A 19933-nucleotide genomic window follows, 5' to 3' on the forward strand; every position below is an offset into this window, starting at 1 on the left:
ATGGTGGTCCAGAGAACCTTCTGCGGTTGCTACATAAAGATTTTTAATTGCCGCACACAAGATCAATAGGAAGAAAGGAGTAGTTAACTTCCAGCTTCCACCTGAAAGGTCAGTGCAATAAATATCAGTCTGGTATAACAGGGAGATGTGGGGACTGACCTGGAAAAGAAGTACACTATTACAGGGATACAGCAGAATGAATCGTCTTTGTCCTCACAAGAGACGAACTTCAGAGTCTACTAGTCGAAACATTAGCGAGATTAAAAATGAGATGATTGACAGCTACATTATTAAACACAAGATTAATCTTTTTCTTTTGGCATTTACTCAGCAAGTCCTCCACCTTTACGCATCTTTACTTAATTCTGACGCATATTTGTCTTTGTGGGTTGCTGAGCCGGTGTCAGTGAGGAATCATTTGTCTAAAGTGCCATTTGCTGATGTACTTTCATCTTTTTGATCATTAAATACAACTGCTAATCAATGTTTTTGAAGCCCTTTTACTCCACATTAAATATTAAAGACTAAAAAAGATAATTTGAATGTTTTGTGAATCCACCTCCAGAAGGAAAACTTGATCATGGCAGAAAAATCATAGAATGACATCTTAAAAGGATGTTTTTGCATAAAAAATTTTTTTAATTGCTTGTCAACATTAGCTCAGGCTAAAGTAACTTGTAAAAGTGTTTGGGATATATTAAGGTACTTCCTGTCCATGTGACATTGAGCGACTTCCTGTTGAGGTGGGCATCCCTAATTTATTTTCATGCGGAATTCAGCCATCACCCGTTTGCGTAACATTGATGCTTCCTATTCTGACACTAAGCTACTTCCTGTTCAGGCTACATCCAACAACTTCCTTTTGGATGACATTCTACTACTTCCTATTCGAGTGGTATTTCTGTAATTCCTCTTTGGGTGTCATTTAAGTACTTTCTATTTAGGCTACATTCAGCAACCGTTTCTTTGGACGACATTTAACTACCAAGGGGGAATTTGGCTACTTCCCTTTTAGGGCGGTCATGTGGCTTTACGCTACTTCCTGTTTGGGTGACACTCGACTACTTTCTTATCAGGTAACAATCTCCTTATCCCTGTTCATGCTACACTCAGCTTCTTCCTGTTTCGGTGAGATTTAACTACTTCCTGTTCAGGTAACCAGAGTAAATGACATTCAGTGATGTAAGGTTTTTCATTGTCACTAAAAATCCAAATCACTGAATAACAAAAGAAATAGTTGAACCAATCATGTATTTGAATTAAACACAAAGTTTAAAGAAGTATTTGAAGTATATAGAAATGTGTCCAATAAGAGCCACACTAGAGTTCTTGAACTCCTTCTGACATAATGAAAACACCAGAGCATAGTTAATTCGACAATTGTCTCATTTATCTGTGGGAGCAGTTTAGGGGAACGGATGGTGTTTGCTTCTTGAAAAGTCAGTCACCTGTAAAAAATGACTTCATTACCATTCGTTGGGCGTAGCAAGCAGAGTATAAAAGGTTGGAGCAAACGCTTTCCAGTTTGTGATAATCACTCATCAAGTTTTCTGAAGTCCAGGACTCGGTGGACAAACTTGCAAAGACTAATGATCGTTCAACCCTACCCTTTAAACCTCACCTAACATCTATAATTCAGGGAGCGGAGGACAGCGGCACGACTCTAATCTTTGGATGTGGCAGGGCATTGATTAATTCAATGAAGTATGCATATAAATGTACGTTAAGATTGGAGGCGAAGTCATGAGGAGATTAAATTGGAAACACACAGAAGGGGAAACGGAGATAGCAGTGACTTTATTTAATATTCATCCTTAGTGACAGAGTTACCATTGTCCTTTTCAATCTCACTTCAGAGGCTCACAGCAATATAGCTATTTCTAACCTGTCACTTTCAGTCAGTATCCGTAATTCTAGTTCACCTTACTAGGATCAAGCCAGTCGGGCTTCTCTGCCTCATTGAGAAACTCAAGGCTGTGGTCCCAAACAATCCCACCCACTTATTTTAAGTGGCCCATAAGTGCTTTAAAATAAAAAAGCTATCTAGAAATGAAGAAACACTGACTACATTTTAAGGAGAAATTATTGGAAACATAAAAAAAAATTAGCTGGCAAGACGGGTTGTCTTTCGGAGTTGTTTTTTTTACATTTTTTATTTCAGCTTTTCAACTTCAAAATAAAATGCATTCATTATAGACATCAATAAAAATGTATCCATAGAGTAGACTTTTACCAGTAAAGTAAATGCAGAAAGTTCCACACAAAATCCACATGTACAAGTGCCTCTTCAGATGTAGATTTCCAGTGGATAATACCGTCTCACAACTTTACATTTTCATGAGAGTCATCTATATTTAAAATGTAGCCTACGCCTCATGAGACTAACCTTGTTACAGTTTTGTCAAACAGAATATGAAACGATATAGTGCCTTGCTTCGTATCAAGATTTGTAAACTTGAGGGTACACAATAGTTTTATTTTTGTCTTGCAGAGAGACTTCAGAGTTCATCTGGTGAACCTTGGACTTCGCTGGAGCTACAATTTGTCTCCTCTTGGCCTGAAGATGCAGGCAGGGAGCCAGAACATGAATATAAAATAACTGCAGCCGGGACAGCAGCACGGTTTTTCCTCGGCTTAATTTTTATTGTCGAAACTGATTTAAATTCTGGCAACCTTCCAGAATCTGGAGCGCTGCCTTACTCTGTGCCACCGGGTTGCCCTGAACTGTCAGAAAAAAACACACCTGAGAGTTTGATGAAGGAGGATTTAACTGGCACAGAAATCAGCAAAGGTTTTTGTTAATATAGATCAAATATATTTTTTAATAATTAAACATGCTAGAAAATACTGCTAATATTTTTCAGTTAGCCTGCAGACTTTTTTTTTTCTACAAAATGTAGCTTTGACTTTAAGATACTGTTGCACAATTGGAGAGATTACGCTAAATTCCTTGTCCAGGATCAATGTTCATGACTAAATTAGATTAGCTCAATGACTGCCAGAAGAATATTGAATCTTGAAACCAACTAAAATCAATGATGATCTTCTGAGCCTGGAAGAAAAAGCACCCACAGCCAGGAAAGCGACCACAAAAAAAACAAATTAAGCGTACAGATGTTCAGCAATAATAGCTCAGATGTTCAGCCTGACAGGAGAAGGAAAGAAATATTTCACCAAAACACTTAGAAGATAATGAGTGTTTTTTAATCATTAATTTTCATGATTAATATTCACACTTCCTCGTCCTAAACCAAGTTGGCCTTGTTATACACAGAAATCTGATTTACACTACAGGTTCTGACAACTTCCTCTCGCCATTATTACCTCCGTCTACGAGTAACTTCCCATGAGAGCTGCAAAAGTAAAAACCAGGAATCACACCGTGTGGAGAGAAGCATCAATATACGCTTTAGGATCTAGATTTTACGTTGATTAGAGTCAACAGTCCACTAGATCGCTGGTGGTGAAGCTTTCCTTAGAAGTTGGACCTTTGGAATGTTTGTATTGTAGACAAAAAATATCAGGGTAAATGACAGTAAATGACAGAGGCACAAAGATCCTCCTAGTGAAAGTATGTGGCCATCAGTGGCGTATTTGTTGTGTCTTCCCATGAGTCACTTCCAATAAGGGGGCCCATTATCTTGGAAAAATGTGTTTTTCCGCCATAGTGAAGAATACAAAATAAAAGTATACAGTGAAATTCAGCTATGTTTACGTAGTGCTGCCACCCACATGCCACTGAGAGGATCTCGCCGTCTCTCACCAAATGAGTATAGAGTGCATTGTTTACCTACTTTAGTGGGCAGGGAATTTAAAATTAAAAAACGGATTATTTAAGTTTAAGAAAGGTAGATAATCAAGAATAACAATCAAGCATCTTACGTACATTTTCTACAACCTCTAGACAAAAGCACTCACAACTTTCAAATGTTATTTATCATGTATTATTATTATTATTATTATAACAATTCTACAGTATTGCAATTATAGTAAAAGTATATAATGAAAAAACAGCATGGAAAACAGAAAAAGTAGTGAGACTATTGAGAAAAATCAACATCCACTTTGAAAACCGATGTTGATCAATTGTTGATCATATTATTGGTTTGACAAACTTTCATAACAAGCTAAGATGCTTTTGGTTTAAAAGTGAGACAAAATGGCTGAATTAATTCAGATGATGAACCTTCATTGCAGAAGTGAAAGAGATCAAACTAGACGTACAGCGTTACACGAGGCATAGACACATGGCTGACAACTCTACTTGTTTGTTAAAATGACCTGAAAAAGCACCTGCTGCTTTACAAACCCGACTGTTCACGCAAACTACCCTCCGTGAAAGTATTTCACTCCTGGAGCAGTCAATCTACATATCTGATGGGATCATCAAACAGCACCAGAGAGAAATCAAAGAAGGCTCTGGTGCACAGAAAGATGCAGGAGGATCACACAATGTTTCGCTTTGAACTGCATCAAAAACTGCACTCCGAGTCAAGAATCTCTGGAGCTATTGGAAAGCACATGTTAGCATAACGCCAAAACAAAATCAAAGTTGGTACTTGTGTTACTGGATTTCAGAGTCAAATGGTGCAGGACTGAAATGCTTATTGGACATTTGAAAAAGACATCGCATTCTACTTGTTCAGCAAAAAGTTTCTGTCCTCACGAGAATGTGTAGCATCATGAATATGAACGAGTATGAAATATATTAAATCTTTATATTGTGCTGTTTCGTATATATCTCCCCAGGCATGAAAGATGATTACCCACTCTGAGGATTTACTTATCTGTGCGATTCAGAGACGGCACACAGTTTGTAACACAGCAGGAATAATTGTGCTGTTCTGCCTGCAACTACCCGAGTCGATCCTTCGACATCTTTAGAAAAAGAGAGTGGAGATGTATAAGCGGCAAGAGGTTACATGCGTGAGGACATGGAACGTTGAAGAGTCCTGTGTTTCTTTTCTTCTGTCTTGCAGTAAACAACACCAGCTCCATTTTTCCAGAGCCATGGTGGCGCTGCCAGATAGTGAAGCCTCATTTTCCAGATAGACGTCTCGGTCTGTTTGTGTTTCGTCTGTGTCGCCGTGCCAAATGACAGCATTATGAAATTGCCTTTGTGTGCTTCTGCATCTGCGGTGACCCAGTTGAATGAACAATCGGCAGAGGTCCAGACGACTGGCTCCTGACTCTACAGGCTCCAAAAATCACTCTCAGGAGTGATTGTGTGAGCTCCGTGGAGCGGAAGATCTTTTTATTTGCTCCACTTATTAAAGTCCTGGTTGCTGTCAGATGGGACGCTCTGAGGAACATTGACAATAATTTTAGGGAAAGAAAAAACTGATAATTTATTTAACTATCTTGCACAGATGTTTTTATTTGTTATTAGTTTGAAATGGCAGTGACACTCTGAGGACATGCGATGTGACAAACTAAAGCTCTCTGAGGTAAATAGAGTGAGGATGCATTTAAGTATTCATAATTCGCACCATGATGACAAAGTTTTGGCGTTACTCGGGGCAATGGGTGCGGTACACCAGAATTTCTTGCTGGGAGGATACAGCACTAAATAAAGACTTGGTGGGTATCATTAACATCATGGTTAAGAAAGCTTGAAACAGAATTAGAGATACTAAATCGGTTCTGTTTATCTGCCAATAACACCTTAAATTGTAGATCAAAGAACCAAGCAAGTCACATCTGGGAAAGGGGGGCTAAAAGACGGAAACCCCCACCGAGAACATTTGAATGATAAGATTACAAGAAAATAAATCAGGATGTCTTCTCTACGGGGGATCGGGACACAGGGAACTTTAAAGAACCATTTGGCCGGAAAGAGACGACCCCCCGGACCGGAAATTTGCCTTAAATATAGCGATGTTTCTACAGATCAGGGACCTTTTCTACCCGAGGCTATTGACCTGTACAGTCGCCGGGAGAAAGTGTGTCCGATCGAAAACAAGGGGTAACACGAACACATCTGTTTCAGCCACTGGGTCACATTGTCCCGGAGATAACATGACACTACACACAAAAGGATAATGTGACAAAATTTGGACTAAAATTATTAGTAAGGAAAATTTAAATTCCCTACAATATGGTTTGAGGGAAAAATAAATACATGATAAATAAAAGGAATATTTAAAAAAAAGATCAATTTCATTCCTAAAACAATTAACTACAATTTAACCTGAACCAAAAACAAGTTAGATAAGATGGATGTATCTATCTATGTAGTATCTGTGATGTCACTTGTCTGTTATATGGCCAAATCCTGGCCATTTTAGAAAAGTGAAGTTACAGTTTAACCAGACGTACGGTCACAAAGTGGGGTTCATGCTGACTAAATAATAATGTGGCGATCAAATGTGCCCATTTAGTTGAGGCTAAGGTGGGAAATATGCTGTCAAGTTAAGCACGGCCCTTCAGAATTGGCAAGCTCAGGATAACTAATAAATTGGATAAAGAAAGGGAGCAATTCACCCCTATACAGTGTGTGCTAAATGTGAAAATGTGAAAATGGTTAAGACACATGCTTTAAAAAAGGCTGTAATTATGTCTTGCAATGTCGTCAATGTCTGTTATTGACTGGGTTTGTTATTGACTTCCGGTTTTTCTGCAGCCAGCCTCAAGTGGACACTTTTTGCACTTTTACATTGGCCAGTAACTTAAATGTGTAAAAAAAAAAAAGTTAAAAGAACGGGAAAAACAAAAGCTTTTTCCCAACACTTGGTTGTTTCAAAATACATCTGCTTATTTTTGCCAAATTAAGGCAATGTTTAGCGCTCAAAACATTTTCCACTGAGACTCTGAAGTCGTCTCTGTCACTGCAAATCACTGATCCTGATATGACTTTGTTTTTAATTAAATTGTTATGTCTGTATTTCTTTTTAGATTAATATTTTTTATAAGGAAAAACAAACCAAACCTGAAATGAAGCACATTAATCATAATTTATTTCTGGTTTCGCGCAGCAAGGGTAATATTTCATACTTATATCAGAGGAGAACTGAACAGAAATAGCAAAATTCCTCAGCGTGAAGAACAAGAACAGAAAACAATCCTGAATATTACACATCCGTCATTGTTGACTTTAACGATAAGAGCATCTAATATAATGACTCTTTGTTTATTCTGCGAAAATAGAATGTCTAGTAGGCGAAAACACAAGTCTCTCAGGACCTCAAAAGTGCATTTATTATCTTGGCAGAAGAGGTTTCGTTTTTTCCAGCGTTCATCTGCTTGTAATCAAATAACTACAAAAGTTATAAACAGATTTAAATAAGAATTTGCAGGTAATATTGCTGATGATGCAACAAATACAAGTGTTGTGGACAACCATCTGGTTCCGTATATCTTAAGAGGGATCTTCTATTTTCTGTGCTACGTTGATGACAATCATCGTTAATAGTTTTCTGAAACTGCATACTCATTGGTGACCAACAACTTGAAATATAGGACAATAATATTGGTTTTGGAGGTCTGAGGTCTCTTAAGTTTCAACCTACAAACTGTATGTTGCCAAAGAACCATTGGCAACCATAAAGAAAAAACCTCAACCTAATTTGTGGAAATTTGTGCCTTGGCTGTTTTACCTCTTATGAGTTATAACACAAAACTTACAGTAATGTTGAATAACTGCCACACATTAAAGATGAAAAAGGGGGCAAACAAATCAATCACAACACATTTGTACAATTGTAGAGTAGTGAAATGAAAGAAAGCCCACCTGTGTATAATTGTACGAGTATAAATGTCAGCATGACACACCATTAGTTACGAAAACAACGTGTCAGTGTGAATGCATGAGTGAGGTGAGAAAAGAAGTCTTTGAATTGTTCATGTTTTGCCGTACTTTCTTTTATCCTTCAAATTAGACGAAAATAGACTTACCGAGTCGGCTGCTGTGGATGGCACGCGTGTCATCTTGACTCTGAAAAGACAGAGAGACATTTTAATCATTTCAGCAGCGATGAAATGATGCATTACTAACATCCGACGCTGCCCTACATACATTCCCCTCATTGCCTTCAACAAACGATTGAGAGACTATCAAAGTCGTGCGACAACTCCGGCTGAATTTCCTCCAGCTAATTAGGAGTTAATTATGAGCAGCACTATGGGTTATTTGACAAAATAATGGGAGATACTCCACCTCATTAGTTCCATCTAATCGTGTGTTCTTTGCGCCGGCAGCTTTTTAAGTTTGTACTTGTCGGCTCAATTAAGGAATTCAGCATTCCTCTACCTCCGTAGCTGTCAAGGCAGACCACGGAGGGATGAGTGAATCAATCACGAGCCGAGCAAACTTTGAAGAGTCGACTATTGCCTCCATTTTTCAGAGGAAATCTCTGCTGAAGGCGCGAGGTGGTACAAGCTTGCTTGGTTTTCTACAAGTTTAGAGCAAGAGCATTAATAGATAACGACAGATTGAGGCTGGTTATGATTCATGATTTTATCTTGATGAACAATATATTTTGGAAAACTACATATGTTTTAAGAGAAGTCAAATATGTCATGCAGTAAAACCCTCCAGAGCAGTACAGAGGAGAAGAACCAAGGGAAATAGATGAAACCCCATGTATCATGTCATATTCCCCCCACCATCATTATCATCATGGTCTCTCATCTTCTCTGCAACTGGCTCAAGTTATAGTTGACATTAGTTCTGTCACTCTTCTTCTGTGCTCTGCTCATCCTTTTTCTTCATATAATGATGGTTTTTTTTCTTTATTTCCTACTATTCGTGTCTCATTCTTATCTAATTTATTGCATTTGTTAAATAGTGTAGATTTTTGCAGTTAGACTGTGCCAACACTGGGGGAAGCAATGAAATAATACATTAAATATTGAAAATTGCCCAAAGGGCAACATCATGTTTTTGAATAGCTATAAAAAACAGCCTGGTTTAAAGAAAAAGCTCATTCTAAAACACTAACTTCAAGAGATATATTTTCCTAATGTTCCCCTATTGTTTACATTCACATACCAGAATTTTCAAAATAAAGTGCATGTTTAACATGACTGAAAACCGCCCCAATTATAGTTCAATTATAGTTCAACTATAGAGACTCTGGCTAAACTGCAAGTTTTTCGTGATGGCTGCAACCGCATAGTGGCTTCTGAACAATTGTTCTGTAAAGGCTGAAGATACAAGTCCACAAGTTATACTAGAGGTTTGACAGAATTGCAGTCCTTTAACTAATGGTATGCTGCCCATGGGCTTCTTTATAAACCATATTATTTACCACAAAAAGGTTTTAGACTCATGTGTTGTTCTCAGTGTTATCTTGACCTTTTAAGTATATAATTTATTGAGTATTGTTTTGATTGTTTAAGCGCTTTGTGACCCTGGTCTGGAAAAGCGCTCTACAAATATAAATTACTTACATGTAAGGAAAACACCACAAAGCGAATTTTGATAATTGTAGATGCTATTTCCTAGACAAGGATATAGTAGCTTTTATTTTGAAGTTCGGAGTAAGACAACTCTTGATTTGATGACACTTTTTTATGATAATGTTCCGATTTGGCCCTCGATTGTTATCACTTCCCCTCTATGAAAGTTTTGACCCTGTTACACAGTGTATTGTATTTCATCTTCAAGTAGTACTGAGGTTGAGGATCTCCCTCTCTTCATCCAGTCTTTACCTTGATCCCAAATACACGACACCAGAATCTGAAGAGAAACAGAGCTCTAGTCCGAGTACCTCCCCCTGACTGAGCTGACGACGCAATCTGAAGCCTAGCGAACCAGAAAATGGTTTCCTTAAGGTCATGACCTAGATCCTATGGCCACAGATGAGAGTCGGAGCTACACCGGAGCAGGAAGTAGAGCTTCTCCAGCTCTGCCTTCGGACGAAAGCTCCTAATTACCATGATAAAGAGCAGACCACTAATTAGGCCCAGAAACAGTCAAGCGTGAAGCCTTCATCTATGTTTACTCTGCACTTTCACTGATTCCAATTACACTCACACGGCTTAATTCGGGTGTTTATGTAACACAATGTCAAAACAATAGAAGCCTTCAGATGAGAAATAATTACAGATTGATGACTTATGCACGATGAATCATCTCTTCACAGGATCAACATTGAAAGTATGTGCAGGCGGACAAGATAATGTTCGGCTGGTTTAGCTCAGTAGATACACGACATCAGACTAATTGGACTCAGTAGATGTAGTCATGCCCACAAGGTTTCTGTCTCCTCGCATAACGCTTCTGCTCGTAGCTCCACGAAGAGCGCTGAGCGAGGAGCAAAAATATGCATTTTGGTACTCCAGGAATATCTGGTGGTTATGCATTTTCGCTTAAGACATGAGGAAAATGCCTTCCTGGAGGAGGCGATGAAGAAAAATGAGAAAAAAGGAGGTGTGATAAAAATAGAAGCAATCCTGGAAAAGTTGCGGACGGAACTCAATATGCAGAGAGGAAATGAAGAAACAGCAATAAATCCTGCAGTGACGAACCTGCTGGTGAAATAATGTCGAAAGAATTGACTGCTTATTGACAAATGGTTTCTAAAGGCATAAAAGAAGAGCTCTACAATGATGTACGGCATTAGCATGTAATGGTGAAAAAAAAATCACCTGATGCACGTAGTTTGGAGGTGAATTAACTGTGTTTTAGGAATGAGTGCTTCTTAAGTTAGAAACTTATTTTCTTTTCGTTAAAAGGATAGTCAGACAAAATTAGAAGTATTTAACTTTAATTTCTGACTCCAAGTCTTGCCAAAGAAGCAAAGAATATCTGGACATTTACTTGTTGACTGGTAAAAAAAAACTGAATAACCCAGAAGTTAAAGTTTCTCATTTGAAAATGTAAAAATGTTCAAAGTTATATATTAATGAGGAAAGTTGATTAAGTTGAGTTTAGAGCTACGGCAAAGACTGGACGGACTGGCAGATGGCGCTATGAGGAATCTCATAAAACAACAAAAGTTAAGGGACGAGCAGCATCTTGAGACACATTTTTATGTTTGTATGAGTTATAGGCAATTACCCATATCCATTTTAATAGTCTTCCCACACATTTAAAAACGTCCAAATACCTGTCTTCTGTCTGCATTGGAAAATATTTACTGTAAGTAATTTCTGTCTGTGTGGCATATTAACCATATAAACTTGTTTTTAGGTTTTCCGGAACAATTTCTCTTGTCGAGTTTGTTTTTATGGCCTATTTTAATTGTTAGTAGACTGTCAAAAACTCACAGTAATGTTTAATAACTGCCACATATTGGAAGATTATCTTGGAAAAAAGATCGGAGGACCACATTATTAGCCCTTCTACAGCCACAGAATCAAAAATAAACCAAGCTCACTTGTATTTCATCATCAGACGGATCCAAAAACAGAAAACATAGCATTTCGTATTAATACATGAAAATCATTAAAAGTCCAAAGCTTTTGGGCAGTAAAACAAGGCAGAACTTTTGATTACGAAGATGCTGAATATACATTTGACTCACATGGACCTAATGTCTTGAGTTGTCTGTTTTACAATGCAGATAAGAAATGATTCACCGACTGAAGCGTTTGTTAAAATTCCTTCTTAGTGTCTGTTTAAAGATGCAGCCCAGAAACATGAGCTAATACTCCTTGACATGGCGAACTCGGATCGCTTCCACCATAAATGAGAGATGATTTATTCTCAGAGCGGAGAACCCGGCTTTTTGTGCAGCCTTAATGCTTCCCTGCACGCCATGCTTAAACCAACGTGACAGCAGGTTGTCAGCCACATATCAGACAGCGATAGGTGTTAAAAAGAGATTGTTATGAGCTTCAGTCGTCCAGCTGATGCAGTTTGTTTCACCTCCCCTGCAGCACATTTGATCTTCCGCACGGCGGCTTTGCTGTAGACAGTCAGATAGATTGTGATTTGACCTCATGATAAGGTCAGAAGAAGCGGATACGTTTTCCCAGCCTAGATTTTTCGGTGAACGCAGAGCAAAGCACCTCAACGTGACTCGTTTGTAATGAAAGACGCCCTCAAGGACGACCCTTTGATCCAGCCTTTACTTCCTAAGCATCTCGTGTAAGCGCATGTCAAAGCTCCTGCCCTTTGCCACTTCTTCTAGTTCCCAGAGGAGAAACACACGCTCTACTGAAGCTACTGACCTGTCAGGTCACATTAGCGTTTTGCTCAGTAAGAGCACAAACGAGTTATGGATGCAGGATATCTGGACTTTTGACAGAAAGAGGAAAAACATGCAATGTTAGAAGCTTTTGATCCCTTGTTAACCGGCACTCGGCGATTCAATTAATTTTCCAGCTCGTCTTCATATTGCGCCAAGACCAGGAAGTGACATCAATTTAAAAATACATCATCACACTTAGCCCACTTAAGGAAGGAAATGTCGGAAATTATAGTTACCATAAATTCAGTTCAGTATGGTTCTGTGGGAGAAAATCTACGGAATTTTGTACGTATGTGACCGTGAACCATTCCAACATAAACATTGCTATACAATGACGTCGTACAAAAGGAAGGAATTCAGCAGACTTTCTTACAGAAATGATGTCAAAAGAATGTGATTTGTTAATAAATATATTTTAAACCTTAAGAAGAGGAAGCGGCAGAAGGATGAGTGTATGGAACACAGAGCAAGCTGTAAAGGTCCACACACCTCCCATCGCCCCAAAGTTCAGTAGAACCTTCCATGTTCACAGTACAAAGTTTAAGTTTTTGTTCACATCCAGGTGTGTTTTGTTGGAAATTTAGTGGAGAAGATGTTTGTGTTGTCCCTAAATTTGCACTTATATTATTTGAGTTATGCTTCTCTTTTAATTCAATGAATCATCTTTTTTTTTTTACAGACAATATCATGCGTTAGTTATTAAAGTAGATAATATATATATATATCGTTGAGCTACAAGCAGAAGTATATAATAGTCCTCTACATAAATCATGTCAATGGCATATACAATTGAATAAGATGATAAAAACATTGCTCAGCCATTGGAAAACAACAATAAACTTCACTGTTGTATGAAAACAGATCTTAATGTGTTGTAAAAATAATCAACACCACATGTATATTTTCATTAAAAAACAAAACCTGATAAATGAGCCAAAAAGGACGTAGAAAAACTGCTCTTGAAACTAACGTTTAACTTTAGGCTCACTTTAGTCTTTTGATTTTCCTCTGATACAAGTTGCTGGTTTCAGGCCAACATCCTAATCTTGCTCTTTAAATAATTATTTATTAAATATCATTTAGATACTTTAAATAGATCTTTGGTGATCTGTCCTGGAGCACCAACATAAGTATTTGCTTTATTTTGTGAATAAACCTTCGGCCCAAATATCACAAGTTTAAGTTACCCAAATGTTCAGCACATTATGCATCCTTAAGTCCACTAAAATCCACAGCGAACTTAAATATTAGTCATAAATAATCTTCTTAACTCTTCCGTGCACATGAACCAAAACAGCTATTTTCTTAATTCATGATAAATGAGACAACATCAACACTCTATTGGAATCCTGAAGCAGCTGTTAGGACTGAAAGTTAATTCCACTCTCGTTCAAGTGACCTTTCAGTGACACGCCTGTCGACTTGTCTGTCTTCTCGGTGTGTCTCATTTCCATTTTCCAGTTGAGGAATTACAGCCCCCTTAAATAATCCGGTTGATACATTTTCATAATCTTACTTTCAACAGAAGCTGTACACAAGGGTGTTGAAATATTTTGCAATAATGTGTTTTTCAACCTTGTAAGTGATTTAATAAAATGTTGAAATAAATATCTAAAAAATACTTAATTATATGAATATATAGATGTTTTTGCTTTTTTTTTAACATGAAAGCTAAAAATCATCGAGTGTCCATTCGAGGCAGGAGGAAGATAAAAACAGAAGATATTTACAAACAAAGCCAAAAATAACCAAACCTTTAGGAGATTTAAATGTTTAAAGCAAAATCCTGGGCTAACGGGAGGATTTTATCAGGAGTTGTATTTTATTTTAACATTTCCCTTTTAATTTTATTTACAATAGTCGGTTTCCAAAAATGTTCATAAGAATTACTTAAACATTTTAAGAAGTGGTATCTACTAGTCAATAACCAATAGTTGTTTCATAATAGAACTCCGACAGAGTTAATTGGATAAGCCAGTCGTCATTCAAAATTATTTGCTGTTTCAAAGATAAATGGATATGAAATAATGATACATCGTAGCAAACAGCAGCCCAAGGAGAATTGTGCAAATGATTATGAGTCCAGTTTAGTGCTGAATCCCTCAATTAATGTAAGTGAGTGAAAGAGTTAAAAATGGCTGCATCATATTTTTTAGATTCACCAGAAGCACGATACATTTATCACCGATTTTCTCCCGAAACAATTCTGTCAACATCAGCACCGAGACAATGAACTAGAAGTCATAGGAGATAACAAAAAATGGAATTATATGTGATTGATTTGTGTCCTTGGTAAAAAGTTGCGAGAAAGAGGTGATGCAGAGGAGGCTATGGTTTTCGTCTTTATCTTCCTTCAAAATGACGCATTAAAAACATCCAAATACCTCGAGTGGTGATTATCTGTATTCTCAATCTTGTGTTGAAGCCTGGACAAGAGGAATTGTTCCGGGGAAAAAATACTTTATTTAAGCTCGTTTGTAGCAGAAGTTTAAAGAATAACAAACAACACAGACCGGAATTACTCCGAGTAAATATCACATGGTCTTCCTGTGTAGAGAGCAGACTGTATGCAATTGAGGTATGAAAAAAGAATCGCAATAAACTACACAACTCTGGTATGTTGTCCAAAGAAATGGATGAAAAACAGACATCTTTTAAATCGGTTTTCCCTTATATGAGCATTCCCAGCATCACCACAAACTCAATCTCAATGTGTTTTGTCTTCATAGATATCATGAACTTTAATTATTTTTGTAACATTTGGCCTTAGGCTTATGATGCTGAATGAACAGAATGGCTTTTCCCAACTGGTCTAATTAAGTACACTCCACCACTTTGTCTTGAGTTTATCGTCTTCAACTCTTGTGTTAGACGGATGGCAGAAATTCTAACTGAGAGAAAACTTGGGAAATGGTTCTTGGAAAAGGCTCTGAAGAGCCTCTGGGTGAAGATGAAAGCTATTAGGATCACAGTGACTTTAAAAGGACAACGTAGAGCTTTCAAGGGATTTTGTTTTAAAGCGCAGATGTGATGTATAAGAAATATATTTTTAGTCACAGTGTTCAGTTCATTCAATTGTATGATGAAGGAAGCTGTTCGGCTGAGATGGGCAATTAGATTTTCTGACGATGCCACATGAACTGTGACTCTTGTTAGGGTCCGTCAAGCGAAAAGGGAAGACAACGAAACACTGCCTTAATTTGAAGGTGACTCAAAATGTAATTTAAAAAAAGACACAAATGAACATTTCAGGAAATGATAATAGCAGCTCACAAAACTGAAAATGATTGAGTTAATTCCTTATTATTTCTTTGCTTCTGCACAGCGACCCAATCATGTGACGACTGTTGTTCGCCGACAACAGGACTTGACACGCTGCACCATTAACGCCTGACCATTACTGAGCTTATCTCGCAGTCCAGCACGGAAGAGAACTCATTCGGATTAAGAATTTAGTTTCAAGTCAGTTCAACTGGCTGCAGCTCTGTCAAGTTAAAATTCATAAATTAGTTCTCGCGGTGCCAAGAATAATGAGAAATGTTCACCAAGTACAAGTGTGGCCTTTCTATATGTTCATGTAATGGAATTACCTTTTAAAGCACCTACACAATATATGCTGTGTCATTCCCTTCAGAGATTCAGCGATTCTTTGTATCTAATGAGTTCTTTGGTCACAGCAAGTCCTTCACATTATCCTGTCATGATCACACCTGTCCTCATCACTTTCTTGCTTCAATAGTAATAAATGTCTATAGCTTGAATGTTTAACACTGAATACTCTCGTTTATCACAGTCATGTTGTTCTGCTTTCTGTTCTGTTAATATGCTACAGTATGATTTTTACTTTTCGAGTGAATGCAAGGGGAAAAATTTTTTTTTGACAATGAATAATTGAAAAGGTGCAACATTTGTCTGTTAGTTGTTTTATGTGGTATCGATTGTCTCCGTCAAATGTCAGAATAAATAAACGAAACCAATGTTCTGATTCATATTCAAGAAAAATATTCTGCAATCTAATCACTTTTGTGACTTTTTCTATATTAAATAATAGCTACTGTAACTTTGACACCAGGCTGAAGCGACTTCTCACAAAACCGAGGAAGCGAAATTGTGCCAAGCACAAATTCAGCGACTACTGCTGACACAGCACGGGATCCTGCGTTTATATTCCTTTTTGTCCATCTGTGTGGTGGCCTTGAGTTTCTCCTGAAAAGTCAGATTTATCATCATATAAAAGGGTGGTCGAGCAGAAGAAAAAGAAGGTGAATAAAGCCTGACACCTCAGTCAATGAAGAAGGAGAAACAGAATGTTGCGTAGGATGGATCATGATTGGCCAAATATAGATTATATTTTAAAAACTCACTCCTAGTCTAGAAATAATTTTATATATAGTATACGATTTACAAATTGCTGTAAATATAACAAGAATAGTGTAAAACACAATATATATATTAGAAATAGGAATTATTTCATCATTTGATTAGTTGTTTTTATTTTTTACAAAAGAATAGATAAAAAAGCATAAAGGAATACAATATGCTGGATATTAATGTATTAATATTGTCAACTTGGGCTTTATATTCATTGAAAAACTGATTCTCTATCTGCCTTTAAATTTTTATGAATTCAGAGTCACAATAAATGCAAATTCTTATAAAAAAGATTCTAAACAAATAAAATGAAGTCATTTAAAAAAATGTTTTCTGACACTGTGGTTACAGGGTTTTTAAAGGGTCTTTTACCCATCGAGTGTGGTCAAAGAGCGCCTATCTAATTTAAGATCCAAATATTTTATTTGACATGTACAGGGATCTCGACTTAAACTACAAAAAGAACAAATTTTATTTGATAGTTCACTCATAAATGAGCCATTTTCTGCTATATAATTTTTTACTTTAAATTCTCACTTTTTCTTTTCTGTCCTCCCTTGTTGCTTCTAATATATTATTTACAGACCGATTCTTCTGCCTTTGTTCTGTCAAACTAAGAGATTCGCTGTTCAGGCCATGTGAAGTTTTTTTTTCATGTGGACCTAGTTGAAAAACTTCACACAAAAGTTACTGTTGGTTTAATCCCTTGGCATAGCTCACGCTCAGAAAGCCCAGTCAGCACTATATTGTAGACAGTGGGCTACATCTGGGTGACAGGACGGCCGTTACTGTTGAGCCCCGCTGTGTAAATTATTGAAGCTCACATTCTGTTTGCCAACAAGAGATCTTCTCTTGACCCCATGTGGCTGGACCTCCACTGCTTCCCTGACATGGATAATGTTAGCAGTACCTTTCGAGTTCGGTGCATCAAAGAGTACCACTAAAATGTTATTTTCCTTGTTGAATTAAACTCCTTCTTTACTGAAGCACAATAAATAACTGCAAGACATGAGAAAAATCCACTGCCAAGCTCATATTTTCACTTTGACCGAACCACAGAGGAGACCATGAGACTTCACACCTTCAGAAAGTGGAACATGATATGAAATACTTTTCATCTGAATCTATCGTAAATATTGATCCTACTGCTTTAAAGATAATGATAAGCGAGAAGTAAGACTTGTTAAAATACAGTAATAGAATGTGGGTCACCAGGTTTTGAGACAGAATTCACCAACATTAATCAATATTGTCAATGACAGCTTAGACATTGTATAGATCTCCCATGATGCAAGTTGATTTTGTGACACATGAGGAACTGGCCTCCTGCCTCTAGGTGGCAGTCTGTGTTCCAAAACTGAGATAAAATAGGTTTAAAGTAAAGCGTAAACCTATAGATACTGAAGGAAGAAATGCAGGGTTGTGGACTAACCTCCAAGAAAACAATGTAATTTAAAACACATGTATATCTAAGTAAGTATTGAAGTGTTTTAAACATTTGCTTTCAGGCTTTGACTAGCCAAATACATCAAACATGCCACACTTATGCACTTACACACTTTGAAGAGAAAACAAACAAACAGGATTAATTCATAGCCAAGTTTTTGATTTTCCACTTCAGTTGAAGGTAAATAAGCAAAAGTTGCAGCGGAATCATCCACATAACAGCAAAAACATTTGTAAATATCTGTCTTCTCAGTTGAGATGGGGTCATCGCTGCAGGCTGCAACAGTAACTCAGTCGTGTGACTCCTCTTGAATTCTATTCTGCTGGAGGTGAGTGGCTGTAGATGAATATCAAGAGCACTTTTGAGCGCTGACAGTCATTTAGCTCGTCCAGAATGGAGCACAAACAAATCACGGAGGAGGGTTGTTTGCCGGTAAAGAGAACAATGGCAGAAAAGACGTCACTGTCCAGCCGGACATGATAAGTCGAACTGAGTGGGTCATTAGGGATTGTTGCAGCCTATTTTCCCCACGACTGGTCATTATGTCGGCGGCTAAATGGTACTTAAGACTGTCCGCACAGAGAGAAACAGCTTTACCCTTCAAATAGGACGGAACAATTTATGCAACAAATGAATGTGTCCACGGATCCCTTAGCTGACCCACACACCATCATACAAATCTTAGAATCATTCAAAAAAAGTGCTGTTTACAAAGTATTATTAGAATTTTTACAGAAGAAAGGAGAAATACGAATATATATGCTGTATTAGTTAAATAAGCATTTGATCACCCATTGATTCTCCAAGTTTGCCCACTGAGAAATAAATGAACGGTCGATACGTTGGTAAGTTCATTTTAACAGTGAGGGACAGAATATCAAAAAGACAATCACATTAAGAAAATAATAAAAAATAATTTGCATTTCATTGAGTTAAATTAGTATTTGATCCTAAAACATTAGTTAGTACTTGGTTGGCAAACCGTTGTTGGCAAGTACAGAAGTCAGACGTTTCTTGTAGTTCATTATCATATTTGCACGCATTTCAGAAGGAATTTTGGACCAATCCTCTTTGCAGATCCTCTCTATATCCTTAAGGTTCTGAGGCGGTCACTTTGCCACTCGGTGCTTGAGCTCCCTTCACAGGTCCGGAGACTGGCTATGCCAATCCATGTGCCTTCTTGAGCACGGGGACTTTTTGGGCGCTGCTGGATTTTAATCCATTACGGAGTAGTGTTTTACCAATGGTGATGATCATGAACAAGCTCATCAAGTGTCGTTCTCGGATGATCCATCACCTTTCTGATGATTATTGATACCCCACTAGGTGTGATCTTGCATTGAGCCCCAGACCAGGGGAGATTGAAAATTCCTCCATTTTGGAATAATCGCACCAACAGTTATCTCCTTCTTCGCAGGTTCTCGACAGTTCTCCAATCATGTCCCTGATATCCTTAGACAGCTCTTTGGTCTTGCCCATGATGGAAAGGTTAGTGTCTGATTGATTCTGTGGACAGGTGTCTCTTATCCAGGTAACAAGTTGAGATTTGGAGTACCTTCTTAAAGTGAAAGGACAAATGTGTGGGAGTCATTTTGGAGTGTGGAGAATATGTGGAGAATTCTGCCAGCGCCAGAATTCTTTAAGGTTGGTAGGGGATAAAATACTTATTTGACTCGATAAAATGCAAATTATTTGTATCTATTTTTTTAAAATGTGATTTTCAGGATTTTCTTTTTTGATATTCGGTCTCTCACTGATAAATGAACCTGCCATTAAACGTGTACACCCTTTATTTTTTGTATGTGGACAAAGTTACAAAATCAAATACTTATTTCCTCCACTATATATATATATATATACATACACACATAATTTTTTAGATGAAAAAGGATCCTTAAAATAAATGATACCATTTCAGGTCATCAGATTTGGTTAGATGAATTTTTTTATATATATAAATAATTTAAACATTTTCAAT

General features: G+C 37.4%; 1 protein-coding gene across 1 annotated transcript in view; it reads right to left on the bottom strand.

The window, feature by feature from the left end:
• b3glcta (beta 3-glucosyltransferase a) overlaps positions 1-19933 on the bottom strand; it is a gene marked incomplete in the record, with an annotated part of 76419 nt that overhangs the window by 38614 nt on the left and 17872 nt on the right. The window contains 1 exon segment of the mRNA XM_087795580.1: positions 7894-7933. Coding sequence (XP_087651706.1) covers positions 7894-7933 — 40 coding nt within the window.

Source organism: Callionymus lyra, chromosome 7 (genome assembly GCF_982586985.1).
Source record: "Callionymus lyra chromosome 7, fCalLyr1.hap1.1, whole genome shotgun sequence".
Taxonomy (NCBI): Eukaryota; Metazoa; Chordata; class Actinopteri; order Syngnathiformes; family Callionymidae; genus Callionymus; species Callionymus lyra.